Raw genomic sequence first — 19,937 nt, 5'->3', positions numbered from 1 at the left:
GGGGGCTGAAAAGGGGGCCCCCCTTCACCTGAGAGGCACAAAGGGTGCGGGGGGGGGGGGCTCCACAGCAGTGCCGCCCCCCCCCCCATAAAAAAACATGGGGTGGGTGCATCCCCCCCATAAAAAAACAATGGGGTGGGGGCACCCCCCTTAAAAAATCATGGGGTGGGGGCACCCCCCCCATAAAAGAGCAGGGGGTGGGGGCGCCCCCCTCTTTTCAGAGGGTTTCACTCCACCACCGAGATGCGGTCGAACACTGGGAGGCGGCGCGGGCTGCCGGGGGGGGGCCCAGCAGCCGTCCCCCCCCCATCGGGCAGCAGCAACGGGGCCGGGGGGCTGTGGAGGAAGTGGCAGCGGGGGCCGTAGGGGCAGGAGCCGCAGCGCAGGAAGGTGCTGCAGGGCTGCGTGCGGTACTTGGGGTGCCGCCGGAGCCCCCGCAGCTCCCCGGGGCCGTGGGCGAATTGGCAGCGGGAGCCGTAACGGCAGCGGCCGGTGGTGGAGAAGGGGCGGCACAGCTCCGTCTTGTAGAGCGGCGATGGCGGCGAAGCGGGGGGCGACGGGGAAGCCTCCGGGGGGGCGAGCAGCGGTGTCGGTGGCGAGGAGGAGGATGAAGAAGGCAGGCGGTGAAGCGAGAGCGGCGGCGAGGGTCCCCCGGGGGTCAGTGGTGATGCCAACGGGGCCGGCGGTGCCGGTAACGGGGGCAGAGCCCCGCCCGCGGGCTCCAGGTCCGAGGTCAAGGTCAAGGCCGCCAGCAGCAGCTCCAGGCTGGCCCCCCCAGCCGGGTCCGGGTTCAAGCCCGGGGGGGCTCCGTGGTGCCGGGGCGGGAAACCGGGCGGGGGGGGCACCGGGCGGCCGCTCGGGGCGCTGAGGGAACGCAGGAGACGGCCCAGGTCCGGGGGGGCGCCCCAAGGGGAACGGGGAGGCCGGGGGGGCTCCGGAGATGGCGGGCGGGGGGGCTGCGCACCGAAGAGAACCTGGGGACGGAGAAGAGGACACAGTTGGGGAGGGGGTTCGGGGGGTGGGGGGGAGGCCAGAGGTCTCCGGGGAGGTCCCGGGGGGGGGTTTGGAGGTCCCGGGGGGGGCCGGTTGTATCGGGACGGGGTCCCGGGGGGACCCAGAGGTCTCCCAGGGGGGCGGAGGGACCGGGGGGGGGTTCGGGGGGGCCCAGAAGTCTCCGGGGAGGGCCCAACCCTACCGAGAGGGGAGTCCCGGAGGGGTTTGGAGGTCCCGGGGGACCCCGGCCGGACCGAGGGGGGGGGCCGGGAAGGGGAATTCGAGGTCCCGGGGGGGCCGGGAGTACCGGGAGAGGGGTCCCGGGGGGTCCCGGTGGCACCGGGAGGGGGGGGTCCCGGGTGGGAAGGGGGGGGAGTCCCGGGGGGGTCCCGTACCTGGCGCAGCGGCTCCGGTGCAGGCCCGGTGGCGGCGGCGGCCATGGCAGCCCGGGATGGAGATGGGGGGCGCGGGGGGGGAATCTCCGGTACCGGCCGCTCGCCGCCGAGCTCCTTTTATGGGCTCCCGTGACGTCAGCGGAGAGGGGGGCGTGGCCGGAAGCCGCCGGGGGGGCGTGGCCATGAGCTCACCGGGCGGGGCCGGCGCCGGGTCACGCGCAGGGCGCGGCCCCGGCACGGAGGAGGGGGTGACGTCATCGGGGAAGTCCCGCCCACCTCGGAGGGGCGGGGCCAGGGGGCGGGGCCGGGGCTGAGTCACGGTGCCGGGAACAGCGGGGGAGGGGCCGGGGGGAGCCCCCCCCACCCTTGGGTGGCCCCCGAATGGGCAGGGGAACCCCCCCCACGTGTATGAGGATCCCCACCATCTGGGTGACCCCCCCCACATACCGGTGACCCCCCTCGACGTCTGGGTGCCCCCCCCCCCAATTGGCTGACCCTCCCCAAACCCAAGCGACCCCCCCCCACCTAGCCATGCCTCCCTGACCTGGCTGCGACCCCCCCCACACAATCGTCTGGGTGTGGGTGGCCCCCCCCCACCACATACTGGTGACCCCCTCCCTTTTGCCTGCCCCCCCCCCCCCAATTTGCCTGCCCCCCCAAACCCAAGTGACCCCCCCACCTAGCCATGCCCCCCTGCCCTGTTTGCAACCCCACACCCACCAGTGATGCCCCCACATTTCCCCCCCCCCCCTAAAAAAAAACCCTCATACATCCACCACCACACCTCCCACATCCACCTTTATTCCTGCACACTGGGGGGGGGGGGGGGGGGGAGCTCCCTGACCCCTTCCCCCCCCCGCATCCCGCAGCCCCCCCCCCATCCCCTTTTTTCCACCCCCCCACCCTCTCTAGGGCCCCCCCGGGGGGGGCAGCTTGCCGGTGATCTTGTTGGCCCCCTCCAGCAGGGCGTTGTGGATGTCCTTGGCGCCGGCGATCTGCGCCTTGATGAGGGGCAGGTACTGGGTGTAGGGGAGGCTCTCGCCCCCCCCCGCCGCCCCCCCCTCACCCTTGGGTGCCGCCGGCACCAGGGCCGGGGCGTGCTTGGCGCTGTCGAAGCTCTGCGAGAGGCACTCGTGGGCCAGGCGCTGGGGGGGGGGGGGGGGGGGGAGAGGAGTTAAATGGGGGGCGGGAACCCGGGGGGGGGTCACCCCCAGGGACAAGGGGATGGGAGGGGGTGAAGTGGAGGGAGGGGGTGGAGGGGGGTGGGGGTTGGAGAAGGTGTGGGGGGGGAGGAGGGGGGGCACTGAGGAGGGGGGAATGTAAAGAGGGGGGGGTCCCCGAGGTTGGGGGGGGGTGGAAGGGGGGGGGGGCCCCGTGAGGTAGGGGGGGTTTCTCCAAGTTGGGGGTGTCCACGAGGTCAGGGGGGGTGGCAGAAGGGGGGGGGGACACTCACGAGGCAGAGCTCGAGCTGGTCGCACAGGGCGTAGAACTCCTCCAGGCTCTTGTCGAAGCGCTGCAGGGCCCCGTCCGCGCTCTTCCTGCAGCGGGGGGGGGGGACGCGGTCATTGTCACCCCCCCGGTGCCCCCCCACCCCCCCCGGTGCCCCCCCCCGTCATCACCTGGGGGGCACTGGGAGGGCTGCGGTGGGAACTGGGAGGCGCTGGGACAGCGCAGGAGGGCACCGAGGGGCTCTGGGGGGGGGGCTTTTGGGGGGGGGGGGGGTTCGGGGTGGTGGTGGGGGGAATTTTAGGGGGTGTAAGCCCCCCCACACTCACTGCCCGTTGTCGATGTTGGAGTTCTGCACCAGGTTCTGCGCCGCCACCTTCATCAGCGTCTGGGGGGGGCAAAAAGGGGTTGGGGGGGGCAAAAAGGGCTCCCGGGGGGGGGGGCACCCCAGGACCCCCCCCCCCCCCCCTCCAGGAGCCCCGCTAAGCGCTGGCCACGCCCATTTCAGCGGGAGGCCACGCCCCTTTTCGGCCGCCAGGCCACGCCCCCTCCCCTCGGCGCCGGGCCACGCCCTCTGGAGCCTGCAAGTCCCTCCCTCCCCACAGCCAGGCCCCGCCCGTTTCGGCTCCGGGCCCCGCCCCCCCTTTCGGCGGCAGATCACGCCCCCTCCCGGCGGCAGGCCCCGCCCACCTGCAGGCTCTCCTTCAGCTGGGGGATGAGCAGCCGGAAGCGCTGCACGGGGTCGAAGTCCTGCGCCTGCGCAGCCGCCACCTGCGCCGGTAACGGCGGCCCGGGCCCCGCCCCCTGCGCCGGCCCCGCCCCCGGCGCGAGCGGCGGCGCAGGCGCACTGGGAGGCCCCGGCCCGGGCCCCGGCGGCGGCGGCTGCTGCGGGGGAGCCGCCATGCTCCCGCCTCGCCTTCCGCTTCCTGCCGGGAAGTGACGTCACGGCGGGGGGGCCTTCCCGGCGCGGCTGCCCGCGGCGCTGCCTGCGCAGGGCCGAGCCCCGCCATGGCGCCCACCATCCAGACGCAGGCGCAGCGGGAGGAGCCGGGCCACAGGTACGGCGCCCCCCCGTGACGTCACGGCCGTGACGTCAGCGCCGTGACGTCACGGGGGACCCCGCCGTGACGTCACTCCCCCTCCCCCCCCCCCACAGGCCCAGCTCCCACCGGACGCTGCCGGAGAGGTGGGGGAGGGGCTCCGGGACCACGTGGGGGGGAGGGGGCGGGGCTACAGGGGAGGGGGCGGGGCCTGGGGGGCCGGGGTCTGGGGGGGGGAGGGGCACAGGGTCTGGGGGGGGGGCACGGAGGGGGGAGGGGGTCCCATAGGGTCTGGGGGCCCAAAAGTGGCCTGGGGGGGTCCTGAAGGGTCCTGGGGAGGTCATGGGGTCCTTGGGAGGGTCCTGGTTGGGGGGGGGGAGCTGCGGTTGTGGGGGTGTTCTCAGGGTCCGGGGGGGGGGTCATGGGGTCTGAGGGGGGTCTCAGGGTCCGGGGGGGGGATCCCCAGGGTGGGGGGGGGTCTCAGTGTCCTGCGGGGGGGGTCCGCAGGGTCGCGGCCCCCCCCCCGACCACGGTGCGCGCAGGTCGGGCGTGGTGTGCCGGGTGAAATACTGCAACAGCCTCCCCGACATCCCCTTCGACCCCAAGTTCATCACCTACCCCTTCGACCAGAACCGGTACGGACGGCTCGGGGGGGGACGAACAGCTCCGGGGGGGGGGGGGCACCGAAATAACAGGCGGGGGGCCATTGTGTGTGTGTCCCCCCCCAGGTTTGTGCAGTACAAGGCCACGTCGCTGGAGAAGCAGCACAAGCACGACCTGCTGACCGAGCCCGACCTGGGCGTCACCATCGACCTCATCAACCCCGACACCTACCGCATCGACCCCAGCGGTGAGCCCGGCTTCCACCCCAAAAAAAGGGTGTTTTTGGTTTTGTTTTTTCTTTTTTGGGGACACACACACACGCGCGCGCACACAAGGACACCCCCCCCCCCACGATTTGTCTCCGTTCAGTGCTCCTGGACCCAGCGGATGAGAAGCTGCTGGAGGAGGAGATCCAAGCGCCCACCAGCTCCAAGAGGTAATGGGGACCATGGGGGGGGGGCACCCAAATATTTTGGGCTGCGGGGGGGGCTACGTCACCCCCTGTCCCACCCCCCCAGGTCACAGCAGCATGCCAAGGTGGTGCCATGGATGCGCAAGACCGAGTACATCTCCACCGAGTTCAACCGCTACGGCGTCTCCAACGAGAAGCCCGAGGTCAAGTGAGTCTGGGGGGGATCAGAAGGAGGGGGGGACGCACCCCCTGCCCCTCCCTGTGACCCCCCCACGCTGCTGTGCCCCACCCCCCAAAAAAAAAAGGATCGGCGTCTCGGTGAAGCAGCAGTTCACGGAGGAGGAGATCTACAAGGACCGCGACAGCCAAATCGCCGCCATCGAGAAAACCTTCGAGGATGCCCAGAAAGCGGTGGGGAATTGGGGGCTGGGGGGCATGGGGGGGGGGGGTGGCACGTTGGGGACCCCCCCCGGTGTGGAATTTTTCAGGGCTGAGCCCCCCCCTCCCACTCCTCAGATCACGCAGCACTACAGCAAGCCCCGCGTCACCCCGGTGGAGGTGATGCCCGTGTTCCCCGACTTCAAGGTAGGGATTTATGGAGGGGAGGGGGAGAAAATTGAGGGATGGGGGCAGCTTTATCACACCGCCCCCCCCCCTAAAAAAAAAAATAAAATAGATGTGGATCAACCCCTGCGCCCAAGTCATCTTCGACTCGGACCCGGCGCCCAAGGACACGAGCGGCCCCGCAGCGCTGGAGATGATGTCCCAGGCCATGATCAGGTTTGGGGGGGGGGCACAGCAAAGGGGGGGGGCACGCACAGAGGCCCCCCCCAACCCCCCCCAGCCCTGTTAACCCCTTGCTGCCCGCAGGGGGATGATGGACGAGGAGGGGAACCAGTTCGTGGCCTATTTCCTGCCGGTGGAGGAGACGCTGCGCAAGCGCAAGCGGGACCAGGAGGAGGAGATGGACTACGCCCCCGAGGATGTGTACGGGGCGGGGCGGCACAGGGCTGGGGGGGTCTTACAACACGGGGGGGGGGGGGGGGGGGGGGCCCTATAGAGCCCCCCCAAGGCTGTGACAGAGAAGCCAAGGGCGAGCTGTGGATTTCTGGGGAGGCAGAAACCAAATTTGGGGGCGGTTTGGTGGTGGGGAGATGGGTTTGACACCCCCCCGCTTTATTTTTATTGCCCCCCCCCCCCCCCAGGTACGACTACAAGATCGCTCGGGAGTACAACTGGAACGTGAAAAACAAAGCCAGCAAGGGCTACGAGGAGAATTACTTCTTCATCTTCCGCGAGGGCGACGGCGTCTACTACAACGAGCTGGAGACCAGGTGGGGGTCCGGGGGGGGCCAGAAGGGGCCGGGACCCCCCCCCCCAAAAAAAAAAAACAACAAGAGAGGGGTCCTGACACCCCCGGGCTCCTCTCAGGGTGCGGCTGAGCAAGAGGCGGGCGCGGGCGGGGGTGCAGTCGGGCACCAACGCGGTGCTGGTGGTGAAACACCGTGACATGAACGAGAAGGAGCTGGAGGCACAGGTGAGCCCCCCCCCGGTGCAAAACAGCTTTTTGGGGACCACCCCTCGGCTTTTTGGGGCTCCCCTCGGCCTTTTGGGCCCCCCCCCCGGGGGGAACTGAGCCCCCCCTGCCCCGGCAGGAGGCGCGGAGGGCGCAGCTGGAGAACCACGAGCCCGAGGAGGAGGAGGAGGAGGAGATGGAGGCTGAGAAGGAGGCGCCAGGCTCCGGTAAGTGGGGGGGGGGGGCTTTTTTTTTCGGGGGGGAGGCCTCCCGCTACACCCCCCCTCCGATTTGTTCCCCCACACTTCCTTTTCCAGATGAGGAGCGGGAGAAGGGCAGCGAGAGCGAAGGGGCCGGGAGCGGCGAGGAGGAGGAGGAGGAGGCCGAAGGCTCCGGCGGGGGGGGCGGCGGCGGCGGCGGCAGCAGCAGCGAGCAGGGGGGGTCGGCGCGGAGCGAGGACGAGGCCGAAGAGGAGGAAGAGGAGGAGGAAGAGGAGGAGGAGGAAGGCTCCGGAGGGGGCGGGGGGGCAGCGCGGCGGGGGGGCAGCGCCGCCGCCCGCGCCGCCCGCGACCAGGAGGAGATCTTCGGCAGCGACGACGACGAGGAAGAGGAGGAGGAGGAAGAGGAGGAAGAAGAGGAGGAGGAGGAGGAAGAGTCGGAGGGGGGGGGCAGCGAGGGGGGGGCGCCCCCCCGCAGCCCCCGCCTCAGCCCCAGCGAGGCCTCGGAGGAGGAGGAGGAGGAGAGCGCGAGCGAGGCGTCCGACTCCTCCAGCGACTGAGTTTTTGGGGGGAAAAACGCCACTTTTGGGGGTGTTTTTTTATTTTGTGGGGGAAAAAAGCCCAAAAAAAGACCAGTTTGGGGTTTTTTTGTTGTTTTTTTTTTTTTTTCTCTTTAATAACGTAGTCATGGTTACCAGCCATAGTCATAACAAAAGTTATTCATAATAAAATGTATCTAAAATAACGCTTCTATCTCCGGGGCCGCGGCGCTACGGGTACAAAGGGGGGGGGGCATGGGGCAGGGGGGGGCTGTACCGACCGGGGGGGCCCCCCCCCTTCCCGGGACATCGCCATGTACCTAAAGCCTGGGGGGGGTCACCCCCGCGCCAATCCCCCCAAAAAACGGGCACCGAGGGGCTGTACCCCCCCCCCAAAAAAAAAAACAGACACGGGGGGGGGTTTCCCCTCCCCAAAATGGGCACGGGGGGGGCGTGGTGATGTGGAGCCCCCCCCCTTCAATGTGTCGTCCCCCCCCCAGCTTCATGGTTTGGTTTGCCGGGGGCAAATAATATTAATATTAGAATAATAATAATAATAAAGGAAGGAAGGAAAAAAAAAAAAAAAAGAAACCAAAAAAAACGGGGAATTATTAAAAAAAAAATTAAAGGAAACCCGGCCGGGAGAGCCCCCCCCCCTGCACGCAGCCCCTGTAGTGTTCACACACAGCCCCCCCCCGGCAAAGTCATCGCCCCCCCCCCCCCCGAGAGCCCCTCGGTTGCTTTATTTTTTGGGGGGGGGGGGGGGGGTGCCCCTGATTTCCCCCCCACACTCATAAAGATGCACGGGGAAAGGTGGGGGGGGGGGCCGGGGGGGTTGGGGGGGGCACAGTCACAGCGGGGGGGGGCAAAGAGGGGCGCAGAGCCCCTGCGGAGGGGGGGGCAGCGTCAGATGGTCGAGGTCTTGTCTGTGCCGTCTGCGGGGGGCAAACGGGGGGGGGGGGGGGGCAGGAGGGGAAGGAGGCTCTTCCCCCCCCTCCCTAGAAGCCCCCCCCACCTAAAAAAGTATTAAACCCGTGCCCCCCCCCGGGCTCACCCCCCAGCGCGTGCTCCGTCATGCTCAGGCACAGCGACTCCAGCGTGGGGTTGATCTCCAGGTCGGTGCCGGGGAGGGGGCACTCTGCGAGGGAGGGGGGGAGGACAGAAAAAATTTTTAAAAAGGCTTTTAGGGTTAGGAGGGGCTCAGGGCTTTTTTTTTTTGCCCCCCCCCCCCAGACTTACCCTGGGGGAAGGCGAGCAGGGCCTGGGGCGAGGGGTGGACGGGCAGCGAGTGGGTGCGCTGCACCGCGCTGCGCCCTGCGGCCCCCCCGCTGCCGAACCACAGGCTCTGGGGGGGGGGAGAAATACTTTATTGGGGGGGGGCTACGGGGGGGAGGAGGACCCCCTCCCGGCCCCAAAAAGCCCCCCCAAAAAGAGCCGAAGAGCCCAGCGCCCTGAGCACCCCCCACCTTGTCCCTCAGTGCCCCCCCCGCTCCCTGAGTGGCCCCCCCCAAAAAAAATGAACCCCAAATTTCCCCAGGACACCCCCGCCATCCCTCAGTGCCCCCCCCCTCCCGCCAGGACCCCCCCCCACCCTCCCCCCCCATTAAAACCCTCCCCAGATCCCCCCCAAATCACCGCAACATTGGAGCCCCCACCATCGCCCCCCCAAAAAATTACCCCAATATCAGACCCCCCCCCATCACCCCCCCACCCTCTAACCCACCCCAAACGCCCTCCACCACCCCCCCTCCCCCCCCCAAAAAAAAATCTGCCCCCCTCCCCCACCCACCTGGCGGCCCTGGGCGCCGAGGGGAGGGGGGGGGCCGCCGAGGGGGGGTCGCGGGGCCGGGCCCCCCCCCGCAGGGCCCAGCAGCCCCAGGCGGGTGGGGGGCAGCGCGCGGGGGGGCAACGCGAAGGGGCGCTGCCCCCGCCGCCCCCCCGCCCCCCCCCCCACAGAGCCAGCTATGGGGAGCGAGTTGGAGCCGAAGGCCCAGCTGGGGGGGGGCAAATAAAAAATAAAAGGGGGGGGGTGAGGACAGCACCCCAAAATCCCCCCCCCCGTACACAAAGCGTTCTGGGGGGTGGCCCAGGGTGGAAATGGGGAGGGGGAAGGGGGAGGAGGGGGGCAGGGAAATGGACGGAGGGCTCCCCCCCCCCCAAAAAAAAAAAAATGGGGGGGGGGAAGGCAAGGGGGGTCCCTGGGGGGGTGGGGGGCATGGGAGTGGGGGGCAGGTTCAAGGGGGGGGGTCCCAGGCTTTGGGGGGGGGGGCCCAGGACCGGGGGGGGGGCACCTAGGGGCAAATCCAGCCCTGAGGGTTCCCGAGGAGGGCAAACGCAGCACCAAGGGGGACAAACTGGGGTACGGGGGAGGGGATAAATGAGGCCGGGGGGGTCAAAGGCTGCCCCCACCCCAACCTGGGGGGTCCCCGCGTGCCCCCCCCCGCGCCCACCTACCCTTTGGGGGGGCGGTAGCCCGGGCCCTCGAGCGGCACCTTCTTGGGGAAGGCGCGGAGCAGCTTCAGGACCTGCTGCTTCCAGGAGAGGAGCCTCTTCTTCTGCGTCTCCGTGAACGCCTGGGGAGGGGGGGGAACAGCGGTTTTTGGGGCCCCCCCAAAAAAAAAATAAAAAAAGAAATCGAATCAATTCTTAGCCCCCCCCCCTTCCCCTTATTACCTCATGGCTCAGGCACTTCTCGAGGAGCTGGAGGTAACTGGTGATGTTCTCCTCGTCCGGCCGCGACACCAGCAGCTGGGTGCACACTTTGGGGGGGGTCAGGGTACCGTGGGGCCCCCCCCCAAAAAAAAACCACCCACATGGCCCCCCCCACAGCCTTACCTTTGCCCATCACCCGGGTGAATTGCCCCGGGATGTCCCCGTCGGGAACCGGGGCCGCGGGGGCCTCGGGGTCGGCAGCCGGGTGGGGGGCGAAGGCGTCGGCGGCCCCCGGGGGGGCGGCAGCGGCGTCGGGGGGGGCGCTGGTGTTGGCGGGGGGGGCCGGGGGGGGCCGGAAAGCCTTGATGGGCGTCACCATGATCTGCTGCAGCTCCTGCAGCGCCGTCCACAGGTTGCCCCCCTCCAGGATGTCCTGCGGAGTGGGGGGGGGGGGGCACAAAAGGATCGGGGGGGTCAGGGCTGCCCCCCCCCAACCCTGGGGGCAGCAGGGAGGGGGGCAGGGGCCCCCCCGCACCTTCTCCAGCGCCTTGAGGACGCTCTGGCGCTCCCGCAGCTTCTGGATGCTGAGGGCGATCTTGTGCCGCGCGCCCTTGGTGACGTTCTTTGGGGGGGGGGGGGGGGAACACAAAAAAGGGACAGGTAAGGGCCGTCCCCAGCCTGTTTTTGCTGGGTTTCTTTTATTATTTTTTGTGAGGGGGGGGGGGGGCGCCGCTCACCTGCGACTCGAGGTGGTGCTCGGTCAGCGTCATCATCTCCTCGTAGGTCATCTGCGAGAAGAGCGCCGCGTACTTGTGCAGCCGCAGGCTCTTCAGCCACGAGGGGACATCTAGGAGAGGGGGGGGGGCAGCCAGCAAGGTGACGCCTCGCTGGCCCCCCCCCAAAACCTCCCAGGCCCCTCCAGGACCCCTCCTCCCCCCAAAAAAAAACCTTTCATGCCGCTGCCGTCCTCCTGGAAGGTGTTGCGGCCGCCGGGGGGCTCCTCGGTCTGCTCGCTGCCCGACGAGGCCACGCTGCTCTGCGGCGACAGGGGGGCGTGCTCGCCGAAGGGGGGGCGAGGAGGAGGGGGGGGGGCCCCCCGGTTCCTCGCCCCCCCCCCCCGGCCACTCGCCACCCCCTCCCTGGGGGCTGCCGGGCACCAGCGACAGGGAGCGCTTCAGAGGGCTGGGGTGCAGCTGGCAGGGCAGCGCTGCGGGGAGGGGGGGGGGAAAGTGGGGGCCAGCCCCATTTTCCAGCCCCCCCCACACCTCCTGGTCCCCCCCCAAGCTGCTGTGTCCCCACCCACAACCTCTTGTTCCCCCCCCAACCTCCTGCGCCCCCTCCTTGTACCCCGCGCGTCCCCATTTTGGCCCCCCAGTGCCCCCCCCACTCCCTATCACCCCCCCCCAATTCATCACCACTCCCCAAGACACACAAGTGACCCCCCCAACCCTCAGACATCCCCTCTGCCCCCCCCACATCCCTTCTGCCCCCCCACACCCCCTCTGACGCCCCCCCAGCCCCTCAGACCCTCCAACAGCCCCCCACATCCCCCCCTTTTTTCCCTGCCCCCCCAGCCCCTCAGACAACCCCTCTGACCCCCCCACACCCCCCTTGACCCCCCCACAAGCCCTCTCATCCCCCCCACCCCCTCTGACCCCCCATACCCCTTCTGACACCCCCCCAGCCCCTCTGCCCCCCCACACCCCCTCCGACCTCCCCCATACCCCTCTGACCCCCCGCAGCCCCTCTGAGCCCCCCATCCCCCTCCAACACACCCCCACCCCCTCAGCCCTCCCCTTTTCCCCCTGCCCCCCCCCCCCCCCTCCACTCACCCGCGCCCCCCAGCCCATTCCCACCACTGCCGGCGGCGGGGGGGGGGTGGAACGGGGGGTGCCCGTTCTCCCGGGGGGCCGCCTCAGGCCACGGGGGCCCGATTTCGGGGGGCCCGTGCTCGGGCCAGTCGTGGGGGGCGCGCCGGGGGGGCGGCGGGGGTGGGGGCGGTGGCGGGGGGGGGGGCGGAGGGGGGGCGGGAGGCGCAGCGGCGGCGGCGGCATCGGGGCGCAGGGGGGGCGCGGGGGGGGCGCCGGCCAAACGCTCCTCCAGGTGGCCCAGCCACAGGGCCAGGGCGCTGCGGTCGTCCAGGGTGGTGGCGGGGTGGATGAGGGCGTAGGAGAGGAGCTGGCGGCTCTCCTCCACGCAGCGGTTGCTCTCGATGGCGTAGGCCAGCACCTTCTGCAGCCTCTTCATGTACTCGGCCTTGGCGGCGGCGTTGCCCGGCTGCAGGAGGGGGAGGTGGGCCAGCAGCAGGGCCACCGCCGCCTCCGCCGGCTCCTGGGGCCACTGGCTGATGGCGGCTGGCGGGGGGAGAGGGGAGAAAAGGGTGAAAAGCTGGGGGGAGGCGGCGAGGGGAGGGGGAGAAAGGGGTGGGAGGGGCGGTGGGGTGCGGCAGAAGGGGCTGGGGGAAGTGGGAGGGGAGGAGGGGGGGAAATGGGGGTAGAATTGGGGGGAGAAGGTGGGCAAAAAGTGGCGGGGGGGGGCTGGGGGTGGTTGGAGGGGGGTTGGGGAGCACAGCGAGGAGGAGGGGTTGGGGAACGGAGGTAAAATCCTAAATCCTAAGGGACCCTAAAAGGGACCCTAAAAGGGACCCTAAAAGGGACCCTAAAAGGGACCCTAAAAGGGACCCTAAAAGGGAAAGAAACCTTAAAAGAAATCCTAAAAACCACGGGGAGCCCCCTTGGAGGGCCTTGGACATGAAGCACAGCCCCGAAGCCGTGCCCGAGCCCCATGGGGGTAACCGGGGACCGGTTTGAGGGGTGCAGGGACCCAAAGTGGGGAGAAACGATTGGGAAACGGGGTTAAAACTGGGGTGAAAAGCTCCCCAAAAAGCAGCAGGGGGGAACTGGGGCTGGTCGGAGGGGAGCGGGGGACTGTTGGGGGCAGAAAGCATCCAGGAAAGGGGCAAAAATCACGGCGCAAACTAATTCCGGTGCAAATTAGGGTGCAAATTAATTCCGGCGCACATGACGGGGCCGCTCACCGGCACTGTTGGCCTCGGCCTCGAGGAGGTGGATGTCGGCGCAGTCGGCCAGCGAGTGCTCGAGGCAGAGCTGCAGGAAGCGCGCCTGGGTGCGGGTGACGCGCTTGAGGAGCGAGAGCAGCGCCACGGTCTGCTCGCACTCGTTCCAAGCCTTGAACCAGCCGGCCACGATCCCCACCTGGTCCCGGAACATCATGGCTGGAGCCACCGGGATGGGGGGGAGGGGGGCGAGGCGGAACCGGCCGGGCCCCCCCTCCTTCACATGGCGCCGCGGGACGGCCCCGGGAAAAGCTCGGAAGCCCCCGGGGCCGGGGAGGGCATCGGGTGGGGGGGGGGTTGGGGTGGGGGGGCGGGGTTGTGGGGGTGCCGAACGGCTGCGGCCGGGTCCCGGCGGCGTCGCCGTGAAGCCGCGAGAGCCCCGGAGGTGCCTGCGGAGAGAGGAAAGAGCGGCGGTTACCGGGGGGGGGGACGGATGAGGGGGGTGGGAGAGGGGGGGGCACCGGGAATGGGGATGGGGACCCCCAAATGGGGAGCGGGACCCCCCCCCCCGTGGGGAACGGGGACCCCGATCCCGGTGTGAACGGGGTCCGGGGACCCCCCCCGGTGACCACGGGGACCCCCGGGCCCAGGAATCGAGAGCCGGGACCCCCCCGTTGGGCCCGGGCCCCCCCCCTCGGTGAGCACGGGAACGCCCCCCGGTGGGAACGGGGAGCGGGGAGCGGGACCCCCCCCACAATCGGCGGGGGGCGGTCGAGAGCCGCGGGGGTCGCCCCGGGGGCCGCGGGGAGGGGCCCGGGGCCGGGGGAGGGGCGCGGTGCCGGGGCGCGGGGCCTAGGCCCGGGCCCGCCCTCACCGGGCCCGCACTCACCGCCGCCGCCGTCGCCGCCGCGTCAACGTCAGCACGCACGCTGCGTCACCACGTCGTCCCCCCCACACACCCCTCCGCGCACGCGCCCCCCCCTCCTTTTCCGGCATCACCCAATGGGAAGCGGCCGCCTTCTCGCCGCCCCGCCCCCGGCTTCCCGATTGGGCGGCGGGGCTGCCAAGAAGGAAGGGGGCGGGGTTTCGCGGGGAGAGGCCACGCCCCCGGTCGGGTTAGCCGTGAGTGGTGCGAGGGGGGCGGAGTCTGTGAGGGGGCGTGGTCAGAGCGCGCGGGGTGGGAGTGGCTTGAGAGGGCGGGGCGGGGCCGGGCGGGAGGCGGGCGCGGCCGGGCCGGGCGGGGGCGTGGCCTCGTGGGGGCGGGCGTGGCCTCGCGGGGTGGGCGTGGCCAGGAGGGGGCGGAGCTCCGCAAGGGGGCGGAGTCTGGGGCCGGAGCGGAGCCGTCGCCCCGGTGCCGGTGTCCCCGCGCCCCCCCCCCCCCTCCTCCTCCCCCCTCTCCCGGTTCCCTCCGGCCCCCTCCCAGCCCCCGGCTCCGCTGCACGGGAACGGCCCCGCCCCGGCTGCGGCTCCGGGCACCGCCGAGACCCCCCCGGTACCGGCATCGCCCCCCCAGTACCGGCATCGCCCCCCCAGCACCGGCATCGCCCCCCCCAAACCGCTACCGGCACCCCCCCTCCGGTACCGGCCCCCTCCTCGACACCAGCACCCCCCCCCAGTACCGGATCCCCCCCCCGGTACCGGATCCCTCCTCCCGGTACCGGAACCCCCCCCCGGTGCCGCCCATGGGCCCCCGGTGGGGCGAGGCCTGAGCGGTTCCCGGTCCCCCCCCCCCCCCCCCCTCCCCGGGAGCCGCGATGGGAGCGGCCGTGGGCTGAGCCCCCTGCAGGTACTGGGGGGGGCACCGGGAGGGGGGCGGCGGGGGGGGGAAGAGGGGTGGCGGGGGGGGGATGGGCGGGACTGGGCCGGGCTGGGTGGGACTGGGGTGTGCTGGGATGTACTGGGATGTGCCGGGCCTCAGTGGGCCTTACTGGGATGTGCTGGGCCTTGCTGGGCCTTGCTGGGATGTACTGGGCCATATTGGGCTGTGCTGGGCCTTGCTGGGATGTACTGGGCTGTATTGGGCTGTGCTGGGCCTTACTGGGCCTTGCTGGGATGTACTGGGCTGTGCTGGGCTTTGCTGGGATGTACTGGGCTGTGTTGGGCCTTACTGGGATGTACTGGGCTGTACTGGGCTATGCTGGGCTATGCTGGGCTTTACTGGGCTATACTGGGCCTTGCTGGGCTGTGGTAGGCTTTGCTAGGCTCTGCTGGGATATACCGGGCTGTACTGGGCACTGCTGGGCCTTACTGGGCTGTACTGAGCCTTACCGGGCTATACAGGACCTTACTGGGCCTAACTGGGCTGTCCTGGGTGTTGCTGGGCTGTGCTGAGCTTTACTGGGCTGTGCTGGGCTATACTGGGCCCTACTGGGCTGTGCTGGGCCCTACTGGGCTGTACTGAGTCTTACAGGGCTCTGCTGGGCTGTACTGGGCCTCGCTGAGCTATTCTGGGCCTTACTGGGCTGCACTGGGCCTTACTGGGTGGTACTGGACTGTGTTGGGCTGTGCTGGGCCCTGTGGGGTTATACTGAGCCTTACTGGGCCGTGCTGGGCTCTGTTGGGCCTTACTGGGTGGTACTGGGATGTACTGGGCTGTTCTGGACCTTACTGGGTGGTACCAGGTTGGACTGGGATGCATTGAGCTTTACTGGGTTTTACAGGTCTATACTGGGTTGTGCTGGACCTTACTGGGCTGTACTGGCTTGTCCTGGGCTGAGGCTGTGCCGAGCCTTACTGGGTTGTACTGGGCCATACCAGACTGTGCTGGCCCGTACTGGGTCATGCTGGGCTGTACTGGCCCACACTGGAACGTATTGGGTTGTACTGGGCTTTACTGGGCTTATACTGGGGCAGTTTATATTTGCGTGTGCTGGTCCGTCCTGGTCCCTTCTGGTTTGTACTGGGCTGTACTGGGCCATTCTGCACTATACTGGTTTGTGCTGGGTCATACTGGCCTATACTGGCTTATATTGGGTTGTGCTTCTGGTGACTCTTACTGGGCCATACTGGGCTGGGCTCTACTGGGCCACACTGGAATGTACCGGGCGTTGCTGAACTGCACTGGTTTGTACTGGGCTGTGCTGGGCCATACGGGGCGCTATTCCAGGCCTTACTGGGATATACTGGGGTGTACAGAGCTGTGTTGGGCTGGACTGGTGCGTACTGGTGCGTACTGGTCCGTACTGGCCCATCCCCTGTCCCTACAGGCCCCGCCACGAGCCCCAGACGGGACCGAGATGGAGCTGTGAGAGGAGGTAACGGGGCGGGGGGGGGGTGCACGGGGGGCAATGGGGTCACACGTGGGGTCACACACGGGATCGGGGGGTCGCACACGGGATCCCGGGGTCATAGATGGGGTCACGCACGGGATCACAGCCCAGGACTGCACACGGGATCCCGGCGTTGTGCACGGGGTCACGTACGGGGTCAGGGGATCACACGGGATCAGGGGATCACGCACAGGATCCCACAGGATTGTGGGGTTGCACGTGGGATCAGGGGATCACACAGGATCAGGGGGATCACACACGGGGTCAGGGGATCACACACGGGATCTCAGGATTCTGGGGCTGCACGTGGGATCGGGGGATCACACAGGATTGGGGGATCACACAGGGGATCTCACAGGATTGTGGGGCTGCACATGGGATCAGGGGATCGTACATGAGATCACACAGGATCACGGGGCTGCACATGGGATCAGGGGATCACAGAGGGGATCGGGGGATAACATAGGAACACACAGGATCATGGGGTTGATTGTGTGGGATCAGGGGATCACACACGGGATCTCACAGGATCGTGGGCAGCACATGGGATCGGGGGATCACACACAGGATCGGGGGATAACATAGGAACACACGGGATCACGGGGTTGCACGTGTGGGATCAGGGGATCACACGGGATCGGGGGATCACACAGGGGATCACATGGGATCACGGGGTTGCACATGGGATTGGGGGCTCGCACATGGGATCAGGGGATCGCACAGGATCAGGGAATCAAACACGGGATCAGGGGCTCGCCCTGCGGCCCGATCCTGCCCCCCCGGCCCCATCCTGACCCTCGCGCCCCCCCCCTCCGCCCCGCAGGCTCCGCCGCCCGCCCCCCGTCCCCGTCCCCCCGGCGCCGCCGGCGGAGGATGGCGAAGCTGCTGGTGCCGCTGGTGGTGCTGGGGGCGGTGGCGGGGGCCCAGCGCTGCCCCCCCCGCTGCCTGTGCCCGGCGGCCGCCCCCAGCCCCACGCTGCTGTGCGCCCGCACGGGGCTGCTGGCGGTGCCCCCCAGCCTGGACCGCGGGGCGGTGGAGCTGCGGCTGGCCGACAACTTCATCGGGGCCGTGGGGCGCGCCGACTTCGCCAACATGAGCAGCCTGGTGCACCTCACCCTGTCCCGCAACGGGCTGCGGCGCCTGGCCCCCGGCGCCTTCGCCGACCTGCGCGCCCTGCGCGCCCTGCACCTGGACGGCAACCGGCTGCCGGCGCTGAGCGGGGCGCAGCTGCGGGGCCTGGCCAGCCTGCGGCACCTCATCCTGGCCAACAACCAGCTGGCCGCCATCGAGCCCGCCGCCTTCGCCGCCTTCGCCGCCACCGTGGAGGACCTGGACCTGTCGCACAACAACCTGCCGGCGCTGCCCTGGGAGGCGGTGGCCGGCATGGCCAGCCTGGCCACGCTGACGCTCGACCACAACCTGCTGGAGCGCGTCCCCGCCGGCGCCCTGGCCGGCTTGCCGCGCTTGGCCCGCCTGGACCTGACGGCCAACCGGCTGCGGGCGCTGCCGCCGGTGCCGGGCCCGCCGGGGCCCAGCTTGGCGGCGGGCGGCAACCCGCTGCACTGCAACTGCGAGCTGCTGTGGCTGCGGCGCCTGGCGCGGCCGGACGGGCTGGAGAGCTGCGCCTCGCCGCCGCCGCTCGCCGGCCGCCTGCTCTGGGCCGTGCCGGAGGAAGAGCTGGCGTGCCGAGCCCCCGCCATCGCCGGGGCGGCCGCCAGCCCGGCCGCCGTGCTGGAGGGGCAGCCGCTGCGCCTGGGCTGCGCCGCCGCCGGGGACCCGCCGCCGGCGCTGCACTGGCTGGGCCCCGACGGGCGGCTGGTGCAGAACGGCTCGCGGCGGGCGCTGGGGGCCGACGGCTCGCTGCAGCTGCGGGTGGCCACGCTGCGGGACCACGGCGCCTTCACCTGCGTGGCTTCCAACGCCGCCGGCGAGGCGGCCGCCCGCGTGCAGGTGGCCGTGCTGCCGCTGCCCGTGCCCCGGCGGGACGGGGAGGGCGAGGGCGAGGCGCAGCCCGGCCCCGAGCCCTCGGACATGGCCCGCGCCGGGGGCAACGAGTCGCGGCCGGCGGGCGAGCGGCGCATCGTGGCGGCCGAGCTGACGGCCTCCTCGGCGCGCATCCGCTGGCTGCCGCAGCGCCACGTGCCGGGGCTCCGCATGTTCCAGATCCAGTACAACAGCTCCCTCGACGACTCCCTCGTCTACAGGTGGGGGCCGCCGGGCGTTACGCGGGGCTGCTGGGCCTGGAGGGGGGGGGCTGCGGGGCGTGGGGTCTGAGGGTGTTTGGCAGCGTTTCATTTGGCAGCAGGCAGCGTCGCACGGGGCCGTGGGGTGTTGCACGGGGGCGCACGAGGCCGTGGGGCGTTCCGTGGCGTCACACAAGGCTGGGGGGCTTTGCACAGGACCGCGGGGCATCGCACCGGTTGTGTGGGACTGAGAGATGTTGCAGGGCGTTGCTCAGGGGTGCACAGGACCCTGTGGTGTTGCAGGGCATCGCCCAGCACCGCGCACATCCACAGGGCGCTGCACCAGACCGCAGGGGCGCGCAGGGGTGCGATGGGGACCCCCCCCCCACTCCCCAAACCCACCCAAGTCCCCCCCACACACACCCCGCAGGCTGCTGCCGCCCTCCAGCCGGAGCTTCGTGCTGCGGGACCTGGCGGCGGGGCGCGAGTACGACCTCTGCGTCTCGGCGCTCTACGCCGAAGGCTCGGCCGCGCCGCCCGCCACCCGCGCCCTGGGCTGCGTCCGCTTTGCCACGGCCGGGGGGAGCCCTGGCTGCGCCGCCCCCCGGCCCCATTTCCTGGGGGGCACCGTCATCATCGTCATCGGCGCCGCCATCGCCGCCTCCGTCCTCGTCTTCATCCTCATCCTCACCGCCCGCTACAAGGCCGCCCGCCGCCTGCCCGCCGCCAACGTCGCCAGCGTCTGCTCCCAGACCAACGGCACCCACAGAGCCCCCGAGCCGGAACCGCCGCCCCCGCCGCTGCCCCCGCCGTCGGCCCCCCCGGCACCTCCGGTACTGGCACCCTTGGGTGCTCCCGGGGGTGCCCGGGGGCTTTTTCCCAGCCACAGCTACCCGCGGCGCGCCCGGACTCGGCGGCACGGCTCCCTGCCCCGCCTCGACGCGCCCGACGCCCTCCCCACCCTGCGCCCGTCCTTCGGCAGCACCCACTGGATGCTGGAGAGCACCGTCTAAAAGGGGGGGGGGCTGGGGAGGGGGGGGGCAGCACCCTAGGGTGCTCGAATGCAACCCCGAGGGCTCCCAGGCACCCTTGGGTGCCCAACCGGGTGCTTGAATGTGGCGCCCGGGGTGCTCCTGAGCACCCTTGGGTGCCCCCTGGGTGCTTGGACGCAGCCCCAGGTGCTGCCGAGCACCCTTGGGTGCCAGCACACGGCCCCCCCCCCCCCCCCCAACCTGCCCCCACCCCGGGAGCCCGAACACAGCCGGCGGTGCCCGCACCCCCCCTTGGGTGCCTCCCTGCAGCCCCCCAGCACCCTTGGGTGCTGCTCTGGGGAGGGGGGGGAGGTGGGCAGAGGGCCCCCACCTGCATCCGTGGGCCTCCCACGCGCTCCCCTCATTGGTGTCCTTGTGCCCCCCCCCTTTCCTCACCGCCCCCCCCCCCCGGGGTTGGGGGCACCCGTATGCAACCCGGCGCCCACGCGAGTGCGCCCTGCCCCCCCCCCACCTTTACACCCCCCTCCCCAAATCCCATCCGTGTCCCGTCCCCACCCCCCCACCCCCCGCGGTGCCTTTGGCCGGGCGGCGGCGGCGGGGGGGCCCCGCACACGCCACTGACATGTCTGCACAGATGACACGAGACCCGCAGCCCCCCCCCCC

General features: G+C 70.4%; 5 protein-coding genes across 5 annotated transcripts; 2 read left to right on the top strand and 3 right to left on the bottom strand.

Annotated features, from left to right (window-relative positions):
• Positions 1-227: 227 nt before the first annotated feature.
• Positions 228-1,646, bottom strand: LOC116501516 (extensin-like). The gene is made up of 2 exons (XM_032207111.1): positions 1,581-1,646; positions 228-974 (listed from the first exon to the last, which is right to left on the bottom strand). Exons 1-2 carry the CDS (start codon positions 1,644-1,646, stop codon positions 228-230), a joined length of 813 nt encoding a protein of 270 aa, XP_032063002.1.
• Positions 1,647-2,278: 632 nt separating this feature from the next.
• On the bottom strand, positions 2,279-3,751 carry MED29 (mediator complex subunit 29). The gene is made up of 4 exons (XM_032207118.1): positions 3,525-3,751; positions 3,164-3,222; positions 2,842-2,926; positions 2,279-2,533 (listed from the first exon to the last, which is right to left on the bottom strand). The coding sequence occupies exons 1-4, from the start codon at positions 3,735-3,737 to the stop codon at positions 2,297-2,299; spliced, it is 594 nt and encodes a 197-aa protein (XP_032063009.1). The 5' UTR covers positions 3,738-3,751; the 3' UTR covers positions 2,279-2,296.
• On the top strand, positions 3,751-7,231 carry PAF1 (PAF1 homolog, Paf1/RNA polymerase II complex component). The gene is made up of 14 exons (XM_032207116.1): positions 3,751-3,892; positions 3,991-4,020; positions 4,417-4,509; positions 4,603-4,724; positions 4,847-4,913; positions 4,996-5,097; positions 5,195-5,300; positions 5,406-5,474; positions 5,566-5,669; positions 5,760-5,876; positions 6,095-6,223; positions 6,321-6,426; positions 6,545-6,632; positions 6,723-7,231. Exons 1-14 carry the CDS (start codon positions 3,843-3,845, stop codon positions 7,181-7,183), a joined length of 1,644 nt encoding a protein of 547 aa, XP_032063007.1. The 5' UTR covers positions 3,751-3,842; the 3' UTR covers positions 7,184-7,231.
• Positions 7,232-8,010: 779 nt separating this feature from the next.
• On the bottom strand, positions 8,011-13,173 carry SAMD4B (sterile alpha motif domain containing 4B). Its single transcript, XM_032207119.1, is given in 13 exon segments — positions 8,011-8,097; positions 8,217-8,300; positions 8,402-8,507; positions 8,952-9,156; positions 9,617-9,735; positions 9,836-9,921; positions 9,998-10,247; positions 10,350-10,436; positions 10,552-10,661; positions 10,763-10,907; positions 10,909-11,021; positions 11,647-12,168; positions 12,852-13,173. Coding segments are annotated over 13 exon segments (2,052 nt in total). The 5' UTR covers positions 13,048-13,173; the 3' UTR covers positions 8,011-8,068.
• Positions 13,174-14,575: 1,402 nt separating this feature from the next.
• On the top strand, positions 14,576-19,816 carry LRFN1 (leucine rich repeat and fibronectin type III domain containing 1). Its single transcript, XM_032207115.1, has 4 exons — positions 14,576-14,616; positions 16,037-16,084; positions 16,923-18,303; positions 18,713-19,816. Exons 3-4 carry the CDS (start codon positions 16,973-16,975, stop codon positions 19,293-19,295), a joined length of 1,914 nt encoding a protein of 637 aa, XP_032063006.1. The 5' UTR covers positions 14,576-14,616; positions 16,037-16,084; positions 16,923-16,972; the 3' UTR covers positions 19,296-19,816.
• The last annotated feature ends 121 nt before the right edge of the window (positions 19,817-19,937 follow it).

This window comes from Aythya fuligula, unplaced genomic scaffold, assembly GCF_009819795.1.
Source record: "Aythya fuligula isolate bAytFul2 unplaced genomic scaffold, bAytFul2.pri scaffold_31_arrow_ctg1, whole genome shotgun sequence".
Taxonomy (NCBI): domain Eukaryota; kingdom Metazoa; phylum Chordata; class Aves; order Anseriformes; family Anatidae; genus Aythya; species Aythya fuligula.
Note: the sequence above shows the minus strand (reverse complement) of the source record. Positions and strands in the feature narration are given on the sequence as shown.